The following is a 16,402-nucleotide window of genomic DNA, read 5'->3' as shown; positions in this document are numbered from 1 at the left end:
TGGAAACCTTCAGATTAAATAAACGATAAAAGGTAGTTGATAAGTAGTTGATAAGTAGTTGAAATTAAATGCTAAAATAACATTACCTGAGAATTTCATCACTCTGTCATTATGGGAACCCCCATAATCGGATTTTTCAAATAGATTTTAAATGGAGTTTTCTTGACGGCTCACGGCAAACTCATTCAGTACCCCGGAGGTGGCTGCCTCATCCAGATTCCACATCCCCGTCTCGGCTTCTGTGGCTGCCACTAGCGCCTGCCTCATTAATGAACGCAATAACCCAGACAGGAGCAAGTGACAGGACAGGAAACGGAAACGAGGACGATTGCGAGGGCACGAACGGGCCCCTTGGTTATGCAAAACTGTCATGAATCGGGAAAATGTAATTACATTCTCGTTGATGACGTTGATGAGCAGCAGCCACGGACTAAGGCTCAGTCTCAGCTGCAGATTCAGCTTCAGCTTCAGCTTCAGCCTCAGAGTCGACATTTCATCTTGGATAGAGCGCAATACGTGCATATAAATTGTATAATGTCGCATCGGCCAACTTTGGCGACACGTAATTTCGAAGCAAATAAGTTTTCCCCACTCCGCCCGATGCCGGCGTCGTGGCAAAGTTTTCCTACCTGCCAACCTGCCACCTGCCACCCACTTCCTAATGCCGTTGTTTACTCGCCGGGCACCAGATCGGTTGTCGTTATTGAATTCAACAGTTGGGACTACTCCGCAGGAAATGACACGGGCTGACTTGACACCGCTCCAAATGATAATGAGGGGGTTAAGTCTTCGAATTTAAACACTGGAATAAATAAGGGTAACATGCATACGTCGTATTGGTGTTAAATTGGAAATACAAAAGTAATTTACATTGCTCATACGCAAAGTTTTCAAATATTTTAACAAGGCTAAGTTCTACTTATGGAACACGTTCCAAATGAAAATATATTTTGTTCATTTTTCATTTTTACAGCCTAAACCATCATAAGTTCGAGTGCTATGAACGGAAATGTTATTTAATGCATGCTCACACGTTCCTTGACTTTTTATTGACAGACCCCGAGAGATATTAGTCCGATTGAAACCCATATCTTGCGTCGCCTTGGCTCATAAAAGCGGGCCAATGTGACTTAAAGGTAACGGGTGTGACTGGTGGGTTGGTAATTCAGTTTGTGCCTTTCTACGCCACACTTGCGATGAGTCAAAACGAATTTCAAAACGAAATCACGCCAGCTGTTTCCAAACTGCGTTTATAAATGAGTCAAGCCCCACTGTCAGCAGAATTGTCGCCAGTGGGCTCAGTTTGGTCTGGGTTGTGGTTGTTATCTGATTAAAATGTATAAATAGACGTTCAGCATGAACGTGCGAGAACGGGGAAAATCAAATCGAAGGCAAAGGACCTTGAGCGGCATTTAGAACCATTGTTTTCTATTCCCCGCCATTCCCCCTTGTATTCCGCCTGGCATTTTGCAATTCGGCGAACTTTGTACCCCAGATTTTGACCAAGTGCCGAGCTGCAAGCTGCCGAGCTGGCAAACAATTTAGACCCGGCGTCATGGCGATGATGTAGATGCCCTTCTATGGCTGCACCGAACCAATCTGCTTCTTATGTTCCGAAACCCCCTTCCCCCTTCCCCCCACCCCCGCGTGGCTTGCTCCATTTGACACGTTTTCAACGCCGTGGAAATGGGTATGGGAAATGGGTGTGGGAAATGGGTATGGGGAAAATGCGGACGGGCTAAAAGCATTGAAAATCTCAACTAATGTCAAATGCTTTGTTGTCGAAAATCCAGCTGGCAAGCAGGAGAATCTGAGCTGGGCGCATTGAAGGTTTCCCCGTTGACACTTTTAATTTAGTAGTGGGGTATTTATCAATCGGACGTATAATAACTAGCAATGCATCAGGGGCCCAAGATAAATGCATTTTCTTTGTGAGCCAGCTGCAGATTTCGTGCATTTCCCTTGTGCAGCAGCGAGGGTGATTCAAATCCCTGCGATAAGCTTCTACATAAAAGCCGTGTCAAGTATCCACTCAAAGTTGAGTGACGGACAAATATTTACAAACGGTCGATTTGCTTTGATTTTTAAGACCGGCTAAAGTAAATAAAGGGCAGTTAACGAAGTGCGATAAGCGCGTGAAAAAGGCGCGGCAATAAAACAGATTGTGACTAACAAGTGTTATTCTTGATTACCTTGTTTAAATACCGATAAGATCATTTCAGACGTTCTTTTAAATTTACCTTTAGTTTTTCTTTAAATGTTTGAATGATATTGTAACAAAACATTTCAACACTCAAGCCAATGCGGCATTCCAAATACCCACAAAAATGAGGCAGTCGTCGAGCAAATTCATTCACACTTGAGTTTTCCGAGACGTTTACTTTGCACTTGCCATCTCTTTCTATTTAAATCGTGCTCTCTCTCTCTTCCTCTGTGCTTTATTCAACGCGGTGTCCAAAGGAGGCGCATAAAAAATGTATTCACACAAATTTCTTGTGTCAACTTGAAGTTTTTAGCGAATTAGCAATTTGTGCAGCGGTCGCAGTGGAAATTTTATACCAAATTGCAAATTCGTGTTGACTTTGTTTCAGTAAATTTTCCACCTCGGTTTTTTCTGCTGAAGTAGGGCTTTTCGCTTCAATCCTCGTCCACTTTTTGCCCAATTTCTTTTTTCTTCCTGTTGACTTAATGGAAATGTAAATACAAGTGAAGTTGATGCGGACAAAGCCGCTCTGCATTTGACTGATAAGTTTTCTACGTATTTAAAACATACATATACCAGTATGTATATATTTGTGCAAGGAGAATAAATTCGAGCTCGATTGCTGGATTAATTGTCAACTCATCTGTCTTCATTTGTCCGCTATGGGATTGTGAGATCTGTGAGATTGTCATGCATTTTAAGTGGGATATTCAAAAAGCACATAACTGGAAATGATGCTCGCCATTTAACTGCCGCTGACAGCTGTTTGTACCTTGTGATTTCGTGTTGACGGCTTTATTGCTGAATATCGCGCATACGCAGCGTTGCCATGGGATGCTATTTGCCTAGCTATGGATTCTTGCTCCATATTCATTCTCAATGTTCTTAGGGCAAATGTACTTGGTACAAATTGCCCATTCCGCCACTTAAAATATGATAAGATAACGCAAAAGCGGGGGAAAAGGGGCTGCAATATATTATGAGTACAATACCCCCATTGTTCAATTTGGCGACACTTGACCAATAACATTATGATAAGAATACCCTATCTTATCAGCAATTTCTGCATTAGCTATCTGTGTTATTAGATTGCCATTCTTCTTGGCACTGGATTTTCATTACTAATCCCCAGGGGGGATTGCCCTTTGTGCCTGAAAGGCGGTTGGGTACAAGCCTATATTGCATTTCCATTGCTCCGCGCACAAGGATACCATGTGTATTTTGCCTGTATCAGGGACCACAAATTGCAGCTGCTGCTATTAAATGCCACAACTTTCGATTCCGCAAGCCAACAGGCTTCCAACGGCACTGGCATCCTTGCATGTCCAAGTCCTTGGGAGAATGTCTAGATGGAGTGCTGCTCAAGCATGTTGCAATAAAACCAAATCGAATTCAAGCACAAAGTTCATTTACAGTTCATCAACTCGGGCTGGCTCCTTTTCGACGGGGTGAAGGCAAACAAAATGTGGCTCCCGGAAACTTCTAAACTTGGCCTTTATGCTAAATTAAATGTGCTTGCGCCCTGAGTACTTGGCTGTTTGGCAAGTCCGAAAGTCGTTGGCTTATAGGCGTTTATGTGCTAAATTGACTCGTCAGTTTGGGCCCATCTCATCTCAAATGTGCCCCGAGTCAAAATTGATTATTTTGATTTATGCAGAGCATTTTCCATTAGCTGATGACGGCTCATTGATACACATTTATTGTGGGCTAACCTGCACTATACTCGTATGTGTGCACTTGCCCCACCGACACTGAAAGCTTCTGCGGTTTGGCATTTTCGGTGCCAGTTTTTGGTTATCGGGATGACACAGAAAAATCAACCGAAAATACCACGCGAAATTGCCATTGATTTCGATAAATTTTCAATGGCTTTTTTGGCCGCCGGAATATTGCTAATTGCGTGTGTAAAGCGCATTTATTTTTTGCGACCGATGGCCGGCCATCCCCGATGTTATGCATTAAATAAATTTGCTGATAATTTGATTTTCCGCAAAAACGGTTTGCCACGTGTTTAGCATACTTTGTGGGTTGAGTGGACAAATGGAAAATTTGCAGCTGCTGAAAGTGCACAATTGGTAAATGCCTGGCTGCGATTTATCCAACTCCAGTCCAAAGGTCACTCCGTTTGACTTATTTGCGCTCGACTGGCGACTGAAAATCGTTTTAACTGAACACCCAAATGCGAAGGAACATTTCTGCGAGAGGCGTTGAAGCGGAAAATGCCGCTCGAGCTGAGTAACTGGATTTGCTGACAGCCCGGGAAATGCTAGGTTACAGTCTGAGCGTGGAAAACCCCCTGCAAACACTTACACACATTCCAAGTAACTCCAGTAGTAAAACCTTATATATTAAAAGGAAGAACGCCTTGCACCTGTAGGTTCCATTATCATCTTAAGCCTTCTAAAGGTTGCCAGTCCTATTGTAACTTTTCTTTGGTATTTACATACAATTTGAAGCTATATCTGCGCTTTAAAAAGTGTAATTACTCCACTCTTGATGTCGGTTTGGCTGCAAGTTGCGTGCTAATTTCCTGCTGCCGAATTCACTTGACATTTCCACCAACGCCGACGATTTGCATATCTTCTCAGCCGCAGCATGTGGAATGCAAGCTAGGATTTGGGCCCAATCCCCAACCTAGCAACTACTGCGAGCCCCATGTATCCACTTCGCAGCGTCTATACGTTTTGACAGCTGCTCCTCGAGTTGCTGCTTCTGCGGTTGCCGAGTTTGGCTTTTGACTCGAGCAGACATTTTGGCCTGGCAAATTACCAGAAACGGAGACGAAGACGGAGACGGAGAAGTGGGGGGATGCTGGGGAAAACAAGCCAGTGCCTTGCGGGTAGATAAGGAATTTTCATCACTTAATTGACATGTCGGGGAATTGCGGGGCCGCCTGTCTGGAATGGAGATTAGTTGAAGTTTAAGTTTAACCAGCGAACATCCATTAACCGAGATGGCACATCAAAGTTGAAATCAACGCCAAGCCGAACTCGATTCTTGCTGCCACATGTTGCAAATCATAATACTAGCATATTTTCTAACTTCCTCTGTGTTATCAAAGCGAATCAAAGCGAAAGTCAAGCCGAAAATCCCCGAACTTTTACCCGAGGAAGCATTGTGCTGTGCATCTATCCACTTGGCTCCTGCCAGATGCTTAATTGTTTCGTGTGCATCTGCCAATTAGACTTGGCCAGGGAATTTTTCGGGTTAACCAGCACGAGAAAAGTGAAACCCATTTGGCCATTGACGCAAAACGTCACTTGCCGTTGTCAGACCGAATCCCCATCCTCATCCACAACCACTTCTCCTCCGGCGTCCTGCATTCTGCATCCTTTTCGGCTCCTCCCATCAGCAGTGCGTCATAAGCGGGTTATGGAATTTTCATTTCAAGCCGGGAAGACGACCTGAAAATGGCAAAAGGATCTGGCACAGATGCCAGTTTCTGGCAAATTTCTGGCATCTGCGCACATTTGCTGCGTTACAATGAAAGTTGGAGAGTCAATCTTTGGGCTTTGTGGATTAGGCATTCGATAGCTAATTGAATTCCTTGCCTCCTATGCTTTGAGAAAAATGTGTGCTTCAAATGACTCATTTTTAGACGAGTTTGTTCGCGGGATTCGATGGTTGCTTCTATGGCATCCCGATCTAGTTGCCAGTTGACCTTGATTGAGCTGCCCCTCATCGCGAGTGAATTTAATTGGAAGCGGCACAAACTGTTTGCTGGCGTTACCCTTTTGACATTTAATTAATATGCAAATGCCGCCTCGGTTCGGCATTTCAATCCCGCACAGCATATGGCACTCTTAGCCCAGCTCCAGGAGCCACATGCGATGGCCACTTGCTCGCCGGGAAGGAGGATGAGTGCCTGCCAGATTCGCTGGCAGCGTAAACAAACCGAGCAGGAATTAGAAAGGCAGCTTTGTCATTCCGCCGGCGTCGCAGATTTCGTGCCGAGCTTCAATTGCCGGATGAGTGTGAGGAGGATGAGCTCTTGGGGCTCTGGGGGCTCTTGGGGATGGGCATGGTGGCATCCTCGACATCCTTCGGGTGTCCCACAGGAATGCGCGCTCGGAATTTACGAGCCGCCCGAGATTAGCTTCCCCCGGCTGTTTGCTTTAATTGCGCCCATAGACAAGCGGCAAGGGGGCGTGGCCAGTCACGAGAGCAGCCGCGTCAGCGAATTCCCCCATTTTCCCCGCATCCAAGTACTGCGCATTCCACATACGCCGTGTGCGCCCGAGGAGATGCCCCAAGATTCGGTGTCGCTGCATTGTAAATATTGCATTGGGCAGGCCCAAATAAACACACTTATCGCATCGAGTGGGGAGTCGTAAATATATATGTTTGCCCCTATATGTATCGGTGATGCATAAATTGTTGGCTCCCCAATCGCGTGTGTGTGCCACCATTTTATATCTTATTTATTTCAATTTTTTGCTGCACATTCGTTGGCGCGACGTGTGTCGAATGTGTCGAATGTGTCGAGTGTGCGGCACATTTTATTCGAATATTTTCAGTCGGTTGTGCCCTCTTACTTTTATCATCCTGCGGGAAGCAATTTAAAATATTGCACTCTCCTCTTGCAGCTGCACTTATTTTCGGTTTTTCCATTTTAACTCTTATTTTTTGCCTTGGCCATTGACGTGGCCATTGAGTTGAGTGATTGCAATAAATTATTACCGAAAGTTTATCACGTTCAATGGAGCAGAGCGCTCTTCCTCAAGCAAGCGAAAAACGGCAACTAATTCATTTCAGATTGCGATTCACTTGACAAGCTTAAACAGATATTTTTAACTATCATTGTTTATTGATGTATTGCTTCGCGCATTTCCAGTTATCACCACTTCACTTCTTCTTGGCCCTAATGAAACGCTCGTTTTGCATTTTCTTCCACTCCCGCTTCAAAACCTTCACCTCCTGTGTGGCCACAAAGGAAAGGACACTGGGTGACACGAAGTCGTCCTTGCAGCCGAAGAACTTCTGCACATCCTTGATCTCAAAGCCCTCGAGAAACGCGGCCGATTCCATTGCCAGAAGCACCACTGACAACATAAGTGGATTGATCTTCTCCACCAGCCAGGCGAGCTCGTCACCCAGGCAGTTTCGCAGATTCCTGCACGCCGAGTCCACCACGAATTGCAGGATGGCAAAGGCGGGGAACCAAATGACTACCAGGGCCAACTGGACAGCGAAGCAGAGGAGCGGAACCTCGAGGATTGCTCCCATTCGGCTTTCCGGAAGAATTGGGCCGCGCATCGACTTTAGTTTGTGCAGGAACATTATGGCGATGATTAGGAAAATGGTCGATTCCGTGCTGGCTTCCACGGGATTGAAGAACAGTCCTGTGCAGTGGCAGAACACCGAAAGGAACATGGCCACCATAAACGTTGCTTCCATTTTGTCTCGTATAGAAAATATTCAATTTGTAAAAAACTACGAATTTCAAATAACTTTTTTCGACTGCTGCAACTGGACTACAACTTTTTGGAAATGTGATTGAGTTTTAGGGCATGAGTAGCTCAGTCTAGGAGTTTGTTAAACAGCCTCAAATTCAAGTATCTGAATTAGTAGGCCACGAAATTCTAGCTCATCAGCAATTTATGGCCAGGAATCAGTCTTGGAACTAATTTCGTGGCGTGTGAACGTGGCTAAAAGTGATCCGGAAAAATCGAAAAATCATTCTCCTAAAAAACCATTCCCCTAATTTTTCAAAAGTCGCAAAATGATGTCTCGTTTGAATTTCGTGGGCAGCCAACCAATCAGGAAGCGCGTAAGTAAGGCTCTAAGTTCCGGAATACTTAATACAGATTACACTTTGGCAGAGGCTAACCATAAGTGAACCCAACCCTTTGCCTGCTCACGTTGTCCAGAAGATCAAGCAGCGCAACTTCTTCGAGAACATGGATAGCTCCCAAGTGCAGATCAGACGTCCGGCAAATGGTCACATGTTTGTGGACAGAAGCGATGCTCGTGGCTGTAATGAGGGCAATTCCAGGGGGCAATTCGAAGCGGGTGTTGCTGCTCCAGCGCCGCCCGAGAATCTCAATTGGGGATCCAGTTTCGGGAGCTCCTTCAGCCAGGACGTGCTCCAAAAAAATCCCAATCCAACTTGTTTTCCCACTATGGAGGAAGCGTATTATCGCCCCGTTCAAGATCCTCAACCCCGCATGGATGTGGAACGCAGCGTTAATGAGCCCAGATTCGGTAATAGCCATCCTCGCATGGACATGGAACCCAGATTTGGTAATAGCCATCCTCGCATGGACATGGAACGCAGTGTTAATGAGCCCAGATTTGATGATGGCCATCCTCGCATGGATATGGAACGCAGCCTGGATGAACCCGGATTTGCTAACAGCCATCCTCGCATGGATATGGAACCCAGATTGGGTAATGGCCATCGGCGCATGGATATGGAATGCAGCATGCATAAGCCCCATCTTCGCCTGAATTATGATCATCACAAGAATTATGATCCCCGATTAGGTAGTTACCATACTCGCGATGAGGGTTCCAATGCGAATGGCTATCAGCGCTTCGAATCGGACGCCTTAGAAGCACCGTCGAAATTCAAGACGGGCAGGGCTGGCTTGGAACGCCAAGAGCTTGGCCATAATCACGGTGGCCATAATCACGGTGGAGCTCCTCGGATATTGGACAAGATGTTTACCATCGGGGGCTTTAAAATGCCCTTCGTGACCAATGTGCTGAAGGAACCACACGCATCGGAGACGAAGTCATATGCAGCGCGCTTTTTCAAGAAGTCGCCCGACTATATAATTCGCACTAAGCCGGCCAAGGAGGTGCCCGTGGTCCAGCACATTTACAACGACATGATGTATTTAGCGGATCTGTACGATGATACTCAGGGTCGTCTACGCGGTCTCTCCGTCAGCCGTTTTCGCGACAGTCTGTCCGCCGAGTGGACCAAGATCTATCGCGGCAGGAACTACCGAACCTGGGAGGGTTGGTGGAAGGATTTCAGGAACATCGATGTGGACATCAACGAGCAGCTGAGCAATTTCGATGGCTTCAATGTAAAGTACAACTTCATGATGCCTGAATGCGATGCCCCTGGCGCCGAACTGATCAAGATGGCCATTATCGCGCTGCAAAAGAATTGTAAGAACTATCTGGGCAACCTGAAGATCGTCTACACCATGATGGACCGCAATGTGCTCGCAAACCTCTCCATGGAAGCCACTGCTCGGCTGCAGGACATCATTCGATCTGTGCCCAATCACCTGTGGATCTTCAAGCTGCGCTGCATGGTCTACGTGTGGTACAACTACAGCCAGGTGATGAAGTTCAAGGACACCGGCGACAGGAAGTACCAGATGGTGCTCAAGGAGTGGCAGAGCCCCGTCATTCACTGGATTACCAAGCAGGCCTTCTTGGAGCTGAAGAGCATCAGCAAGTCGGAGTTTCCCCAATACCGCCAGCACTTCGAGGCGGACAAAAACAACTAAGCTTTCTAATGTTTGCTGGCTTGCCTGGGAAATAACAATAAACATAAATATTAATGAATTCATTTTTAATTTAATTTGATCAGGCCCAAAAGTAAACCATCCAGAAAAAACCACCTACGAGCATGTCAAGTGAATCTATATTCCGAGACTCGTCGCAATTTATACAGCTCCACTTGCATAAAGTTGTTTAATTTGTTATACCCAAAGTGCACCTGAGCCTCTGGGCTGAGAGGCAGAACCAAAAAAAGATAAATATATAAAAACAGAAGGAAAAACAGGCAGAGGCAATGAATAAACCAGCAGCGCCGGAAAATGACGATACAAACCGAAAGGAGGCTACAGAAAAATGCAAAGCGCTACTGCATATTAATCCGACAGAGTATTTCACTCAAGCTCAAGCTCACCCGTACAGGGTGTCCTGGCTACAAAAGATGTGTCACTTTTGACTGAGCCATAGAGCCTTTCATCAAAGCCAAAATTTGCATGTAAGCTAAATCGCTAGCATAGGTTCAAGAAATCAGTTACAAACTCCACCGTGCTTCACACTATTCATGCAAATGACTGCATGGGCAAACATTTTTTTTCCGTGTAGGCAGGGCCATCGGGACACGTTGCAAAAGGACACGCTGTCTGCGAGAATGGCGACCGCGAAAGACATTTATTGTATCCTTAGCGCGGCTGACAGACGCGTGCTGAGACGATGATGAATTTGCTGCCGCCAATGGCTCCTCTGCCTCCTCTGCCTCATCTGCCCCCGCCCACTGTGCCACGCCCTGCTCCATGCGCGCCCCAAAAAGTGATGCGAATCGTTGGGGGCACAAAGCGAAAAACTCGGCTGGCAGCCAGCGAAGCGGCAGAAATGACGACAGACAGCCTTGGGGACGGACGAGCGAGTGACGAAAAAAATGCAAATAAAATGCCGGCTTATTGAGTCAGTGGTGCTGGTGGTTCTAGTGGTGCCGCGCGGAAAGGAGAACGTCCGTGGCGAACAAGACACTTTTTAGTTGATTGAAAAAGGTGATGTCAAGGTTTTCCTCTTTCCCATTTTCTTCTTTGCTGACCTTTTTCAGTTAAATATGATAGAAGTTTTTCACTTTGATGGGAAAATGCGACGGGTCTGCTGGGCATTAAGTTGAAGTTGAGGCTGAAGGGAGCGCTATGCGAAAAGTGGCTGGTAATCTAGAAAAAATAATTTATATAAAATATGTACACCGGGCGATGATACTTTGATTAAAGTTGTAATAATTTGACTTCCCTTGCCAAACATTCGTATCATTTATCACGATGAGCTAGGTTCAAAGGGCAAAAGCACGCACATCCACAAATAAACGCACAGCCAGAGGATTGTAATAAAATACCAAAAGGACCAGCAAAAAGGCGTCAGGTGCAGACAAACACATTCACACCCCACGCACACAGACGCACAGACACACAGACACTGGGGTCCTCGAACGCAGTGGGGTATCCTGTTTGCGCATTCATCCTGCCCAGAGGCTGCTTTCCACAGGCCCACGCTATAATATTTAATTTAAAATTGTAGCCCCCGGGAATTTTTGCTTATGACTTTGCGAACGCAAGCGAGCGTCAAATGAAAAAGTGTCACACTTAACCAGATCCCCGGTATCGAAGTGCTTCATTCAAGGACCTCAAGTTGCCCCAAATCAGATTGCGTTGCAGTCGGGGGCAGGAAGCGATTTTCTGGATTTGTGCCGCTTCTGACACTTAAGGTGCGATTGGAGGATATATTTAGCTTGTGAGAGCTACAGGGATTTTGTGAATAGCTTTACGCAATGCAGATTAGTGACGAAAGTAGTCACACGACGCTTTAAGGTACGGCTTCGAAATCGCGTATATTGGCGTCAAAAAGTTAATTAAATTTATTTACAAGCCCAAAGCCGTCACGAAGTTTTAATTTTTATTCAATGAGGGTTAATTCAGCGATTTCTTCCACAGGCAGACATGATTATTGTGCCCTTTAAAGCGGCTTCCGCCCACACGGCAATTAATTAAAATTCAATTAAGAACAAAGCTGACACGTGCACAGCCACAGCATTGCTCAATCATAATTTAAATTTGGCCAGGACGAGATTACCGGCATAGAGAGCAGGACATTTTGATGCGTGCGTGTGCTCCTCTTGCTAATTGCAAATGAAATACGATTCTCATTAACTTGTCCTGGCCTGGCTGTAATTCACTTACTCGAATTTGCCACTTGAAATCGGAGGCCTCGGGATCGGTCGCCAGGCATGTTGTGTTGGTTGTGTCGGTTGTGTTGGTTCTGTTGATCTCATTATCACCTTGCGGCATTGTTGAAATATTTGCAGGAGTGGCAAATACGGCCAATGATTCGTTGATTAACAAATTATGATTTATTTAATGGCGTTATGCAAATGCAGTGCAGGATGCGAGAGGTGACAAAACGGAGGAAGTGCCAGATGAATGATTGCAAACTGACCAGGCATATTTATTGAAAAAATCAATTAATTGGCAATTAATTACGGATTCATTAAACGAGTCAAATATCATCGAAACAAAATGTATTTAAATCGCTCGAATGCCACTTTCAAATTATTTTTCCAGCGAACATTTTAAAGCTGCATGTCCGAGGGCCAAGCCAATTTAATGTGATTTATGACGCACCGAATTGTATGCATAAATAAGGCACTCGAAATATTATTAAATGCGAAGGACAAACTTGTTTTCATAAATATCAAATTACATTGCAGCGTATTTCGCATTAAACAAATACTCGAATCGCCAACAGACTGGCCAAATTGCTTTGTGCGCCGAAAAAACATGTTTTTGTTCCACCTGACTTTGTAACCACTAAAAAGCGAGTGTTTGCAGGTTGCATATTGCAGATTGCAAAACATTTGTAAATATTTCAGCTTTAGTTTCGTGAGAGGGCGAGAGTCAACATCCAAACAGGATCAAGGACACTGACTCCGAGTCCTGTTGCATTTGAATTTGGCTGTTTGTGTTGTTTTTTGCTGTTCACCCACCGTGCAAAACTAACTATTTATTCAGCAAATATGCAATAAAACGCATAGTCGCTCCCCGCATTTTCCCGCCCATTGCCAGCCGCATTTAACGCAGTTAGAAGCGCATTTTCCACATTTTGAATTCTCCGCTTGGCATTGCATGACAAATTGCATTTGAGGTTTTTCACATGGACATTGATTTAATTACCAAATGAATTTCCTTGCCGGCCAGAAGTCGAATAAGAAGTTTCATTTCCCCCAAGTCTGGCCAGCAATTTGCATGTGCATTGCCCAAATCCTTTTACGTCTGTCCGTATGTCCGTATGTCCGTATGTCCGTATGTCTGTGTGTCTGTCCGGCTGTCAGCTCGTTTGAGTAATTTCATTATGAGTTTTAAGACTTTTAATTAATTTAAAAAGTGAACAATTTTGCACTCTTTTTCATAACAACTCCGGCCGGAGTCCGTTGCCCGTAGTCGTCAGCAGTCCGGCTTTTGTCTGGCCAGTCTGGACGAACCGGAAGAGTGGCATAATTTCCGCACCGCCTCGAACTTGATGCAAACATTTCATCTGCATTTCGAGTGGTCAGGGAGCAGGAACGGCATCGCATTGGAATCCGGATCAGGAGCCAAGGATGGGGCACTGGCAGCATCAACAGCATTCAATTAATTTTCCGTACTTCTGCCATCCACAAAAGCGAAACTTTTGCAGTCCGACATCCGGCATTGTTGCCAACTTGAATGCTTATTTACGGACACAACAGCGCCAGAATCTCCCGGATTATGCCGAACATCATAAAACTTGTATCGACTCGTTAAACTGGCAGCTGAAATGAACCCGTCGGACGACAAAGCGTCCTCAATTACACGGAAATAAAATGGAAATGTGCAAAGTAAGTTTAGTGTACGGAACAATACTTCTTATCATAATTTGCTATTAAAAAACTCGAAGGGTAATACACTGAAATAACGAAATTTGGTGGGAATTCATGAAGTGAACTGAGTAAGTTGCTCCAAGTATGCCCTGAGCTGTCATTCATTTGCATTTATGGTAGTAGCAACTCATTTGCACACTGGTCAGCATCGAAATTCTCAAATAGAGTAAAAGCCGGAATGTCCGCCGAAGTGGAGGAGATGCTGAAGCGCTTCCAGTCCATGAAGAACGTCATCGGCATAGTTGTGGTGGATAACGACGGCATTCCCATCAAGACGACCCTGGACTACAGCCTGACCCTCCACTACGCGGCACTGATGCAAACCGTGCGGGAGAAGGCGCGCCAGGTGGTCCTGGATCTGGACGCCACCAACGAGTTCACCTTCCTGCGGCTGCGGACCGAGCAGCACGAGCTGATGCTGTGCCCGCAGGAGGATTACTTCATCGCGGTGATCCAGAGCCCCAGCGACTAGAGTGGAGTTAAGCAGGCTATATATTGTACTATATATGGGGCAGAGTGTTCAGTAAATGTTATTAAACTACCAGCATTTCGTCATTAACAGCATTCAGCTGCGAATTATTTGCATTGGGAATCGGAATTGAATTGGAATGTCACTTGTGTGTGCGGAGCACTCTTATTCGATATGCATCCTTTGGCCCGCATGCATATATGCATGGATCCTCCATGGCCCCACGAACCCACCATCCTGTCCGGGCAAACTCATTTACAATAAATGAAGACTGACTGAGGCAGCCACGGAACAAATAAACTTTTTTGCGGCCTCGCCAGGATGCGGGCATGTGGGGATGCGGATGCCACGGCCCACGAGGTGGAGGTGGAGGTGGAGGTGGAGGTGCCTCCCCTGGTCTTTGCTATTTTTCATTTAATTAAATATTTTACATGCAAAGTGCATTATGAGCAGTGGGCGAGGCAAAAACCGAGCAGATAACTTGGTAAGGTCACACGGATGCCGCTCAGGAGGCCAGGACATCGGTGCCAATCCATCTATCCACCGGTGCAGGACGAAACTATTCACTCGAGATAACTTCGTGTGCAGCTGTGGCAGGATATGGAGGCAAAAAAGTGGATAACTTCGATCTTACCTCGATCCCAGAGCCTTAACTGCATTAGTTCAATGCCTGAATCCACTTCACGATGATCTACTACCTCACATTGACATCACATTGCACGCAGCACTGGCCAAAAGTCAACCAGCTGTGCATATTACCTGGGATTACTGGTGTCCTCAATTGCGAGTATGCGAATGTGGTTAGAAATTCTTGGATGGGTGAGTTCTGGAAACGGCAAACCAGGTTCTTGAAGGGAGCTCCTGTAATGAGTGACTTGTACATCGTTTTTATACTTGGTTCCTTTACATTCGTAAACTAAATCGGAATCAAGTCAGTCATCTTTCACCTGTCAGCATGTCCGGCATAACCACATTTCTGTGCCTTCCAATCATTGTTTCCCATTTGCCCAAAGGCATGTGTGTCACTAGACCGCAAACATAACATAGATTATTGGGTGCACACGTCCAACCGTAAATCCGAAATCCGTAATCCGTAATCCGTAATCCATAAACCGTGAACGTTACTCGTGCAATCAATCCGACAATGTCCAGGAAGGGCAATCAACTCAGCCCGCCATCAATCCGTCCATCATCGACCACACCAGACTTCAATCAGAAGGGGCGCAGCGACATGACAGCTCCTCCTCCGCATCCGAACCCAAAGCCAGAGAAAAGCCGCATCCTGGAGCTGCATGCGGTTTTCCTGGGGCACGACACGCGCGGCGACAATAAGATATCCATCCGCCACCTGGGCGACTGTCTCCGTGCGATGGGCGCCAATCCCACGGAGGCGATGGTCAGCAAACATGTCCGCCTCTTTGAGGCCTCCACCATGCAGCGCATGTGCTTCGATGAGGTGATGGCTATCTACTGTAGCCTTGGCAAGCACGGCGGCGTTTCCAGTCCCAGGAAAAAGCAGATCGAGGAGCAGCAGTTCATTTCCAGCCTGAGGCTCTTCGACACGGATAATTCCGGTTGGATGCCCGCCATTAGACTCCGGCGAATTTTAACCGCGACCGGAGAAAGCATGAGGAGCTTGGAAGTGGACGAGCTGCTGAGCGGCAGGATCAACGAACAGGGCTTGGTCGACTACAAGCAGCTGATTCATGACATTATGCATGGGTAACTTGGGGGAATCGATAGGAAGAGTCATCTGGAGGAGCTGTGAATGGCATTCTTCCATTGCCCGGCAAAAAAATATTTTTAGACAGGTGAAATGCGTGTTTGAATAAATGTTTCTATAAAAACCCCAAGAGCAAAACCTAAATATTTGTAGCGAGGCGCTTGTCCAAAAGAAAGATCAAAGTTTTCAAAAACCAACTGGAAAGAAAACTTTCTAAATATGTGATTGCAAACAGCCTGATAAAAAAAGTTTTATCTATGATAACGGCTAAGATTTTTTTCTTATTCCACTGCTACTGTTGCATAACATGTACGAATAGTTTTGCTCTCTCAACTGGTAAAAGTAAACATAAAATGTAACTGGAAAGTGGCATCCGTGAATCAATCGAAACTGCCCGCAGTGCTATTATTTATCCTGAGTGCCCCACATATGGCCTCATCAATTGTTCACCACACCCAGCACTCCGCAGGGAAATTAATGACCCAAAAAGGCAGCTGGACAGCTGAGTTCATCATCCATTTGGTAGTGGGATTCGGAATCGAAATCGGAATCGGAATGGTAAACGTTCGCCGCCCAGAACAAGTGCAATGGATTGCAAATAATTTCAAAGCGCTGCCCCAAAAC

At 45.7% G+C, this 16,402-nt stretch overlaps 3 protein-coding genes across 4 annotated transcripts; 2 read left to right on the top strand and 1 right to left on the bottom strand.

Annotated features, from left to right (window-relative positions):
* Nucleotides 1-6,988: 6,988 nt before the first annotated feature.
* On the bottom strand, nucleotides 6,989-7,709 carry LOC6542092. Its single transcript, XM_001968359.3, has one exon. It carries the CDS (start codon nucleotides 7,598-7,600, stop codon nucleotides 7,049-7,051), a length of 552 nt encoding a protein of 183 aa, XP_001968395.1. The 5' UTR covers nucleotides 7,601-7,709; the 3' UTR covers nucleotides 6,989-7,048.
* A 5,886-nt stretch (nucleotides 7,710-13,595) lies between these two features.
* LOC6542043 (dynein light chain roadblock-type 1) lies at nucleotides 13,596-14,150 on the top strand. Of its 2 annotated transcripts, none has more exons than XM_026979280.1 (2): nucleotides 13,596-13,654; nucleotides 13,707-14,150. In XM_026979280.1, exon 2 carries the CDS (start codon nucleotides 13,765-13,767, stop codon nucleotides 14,056-14,058), a length of 294 nt encoding a protein of 97 aa, XP_026835081.1. In that variant the 5' UTR covers nucleotides 13,596-13,654; nucleotides 13,707-13,764; the 3' UTR covers nucleotides 14,059-14,150. The 2 variants fall into 2 exon arrangements, with proteins under 2 accessions (XP_026835081.1, XP_001968393.1); XM_001968357.3 differs by having other exon boundaries at nucleotides 13,604-13,654; nucleotides 13,710-14,150.
* Nucleotides 14,151-14,983: 833 nt separating this feature from the next.
* On the top strand, nucleotides 14,984-15,910 carry LOC6542903 (myosin-2 essential light chain). The gene has a single exon (XM_001968356.3). It carries the CDS (start codon nucleotides 15,200-15,202, stop codon nucleotides 15,779-15,781), a length of 582 nt encoding a protein of 193 aa, XP_001968392.1. The 5' UTR covers nucleotides 14,984-15,199; the 3' UTR covers nucleotides 15,782-15,910.
* Nucleotides 15,911-16,402: the final 492 nt, after the last annotated feature.

Source organism: Drosophila erecta, unplaced genomic scaffold (genome assembly GCF_003286155.1).
Source record: "Drosophila erecta strain 14021-0224.00,06,07 unplaced genomic scaffold, DereRS2 tig00000055-arrow-pilon, whole genome shotgun sequence".
Taxonomy (NCBI): domain Eukaryota; kingdom Metazoa; phylum Arthropoda; class Insecta; order Diptera; family Drosophilidae; genus Drosophila; species Drosophila erecta.
This window is presented reverse-complemented; position numbering and strand designations above follow the sequence as displayed.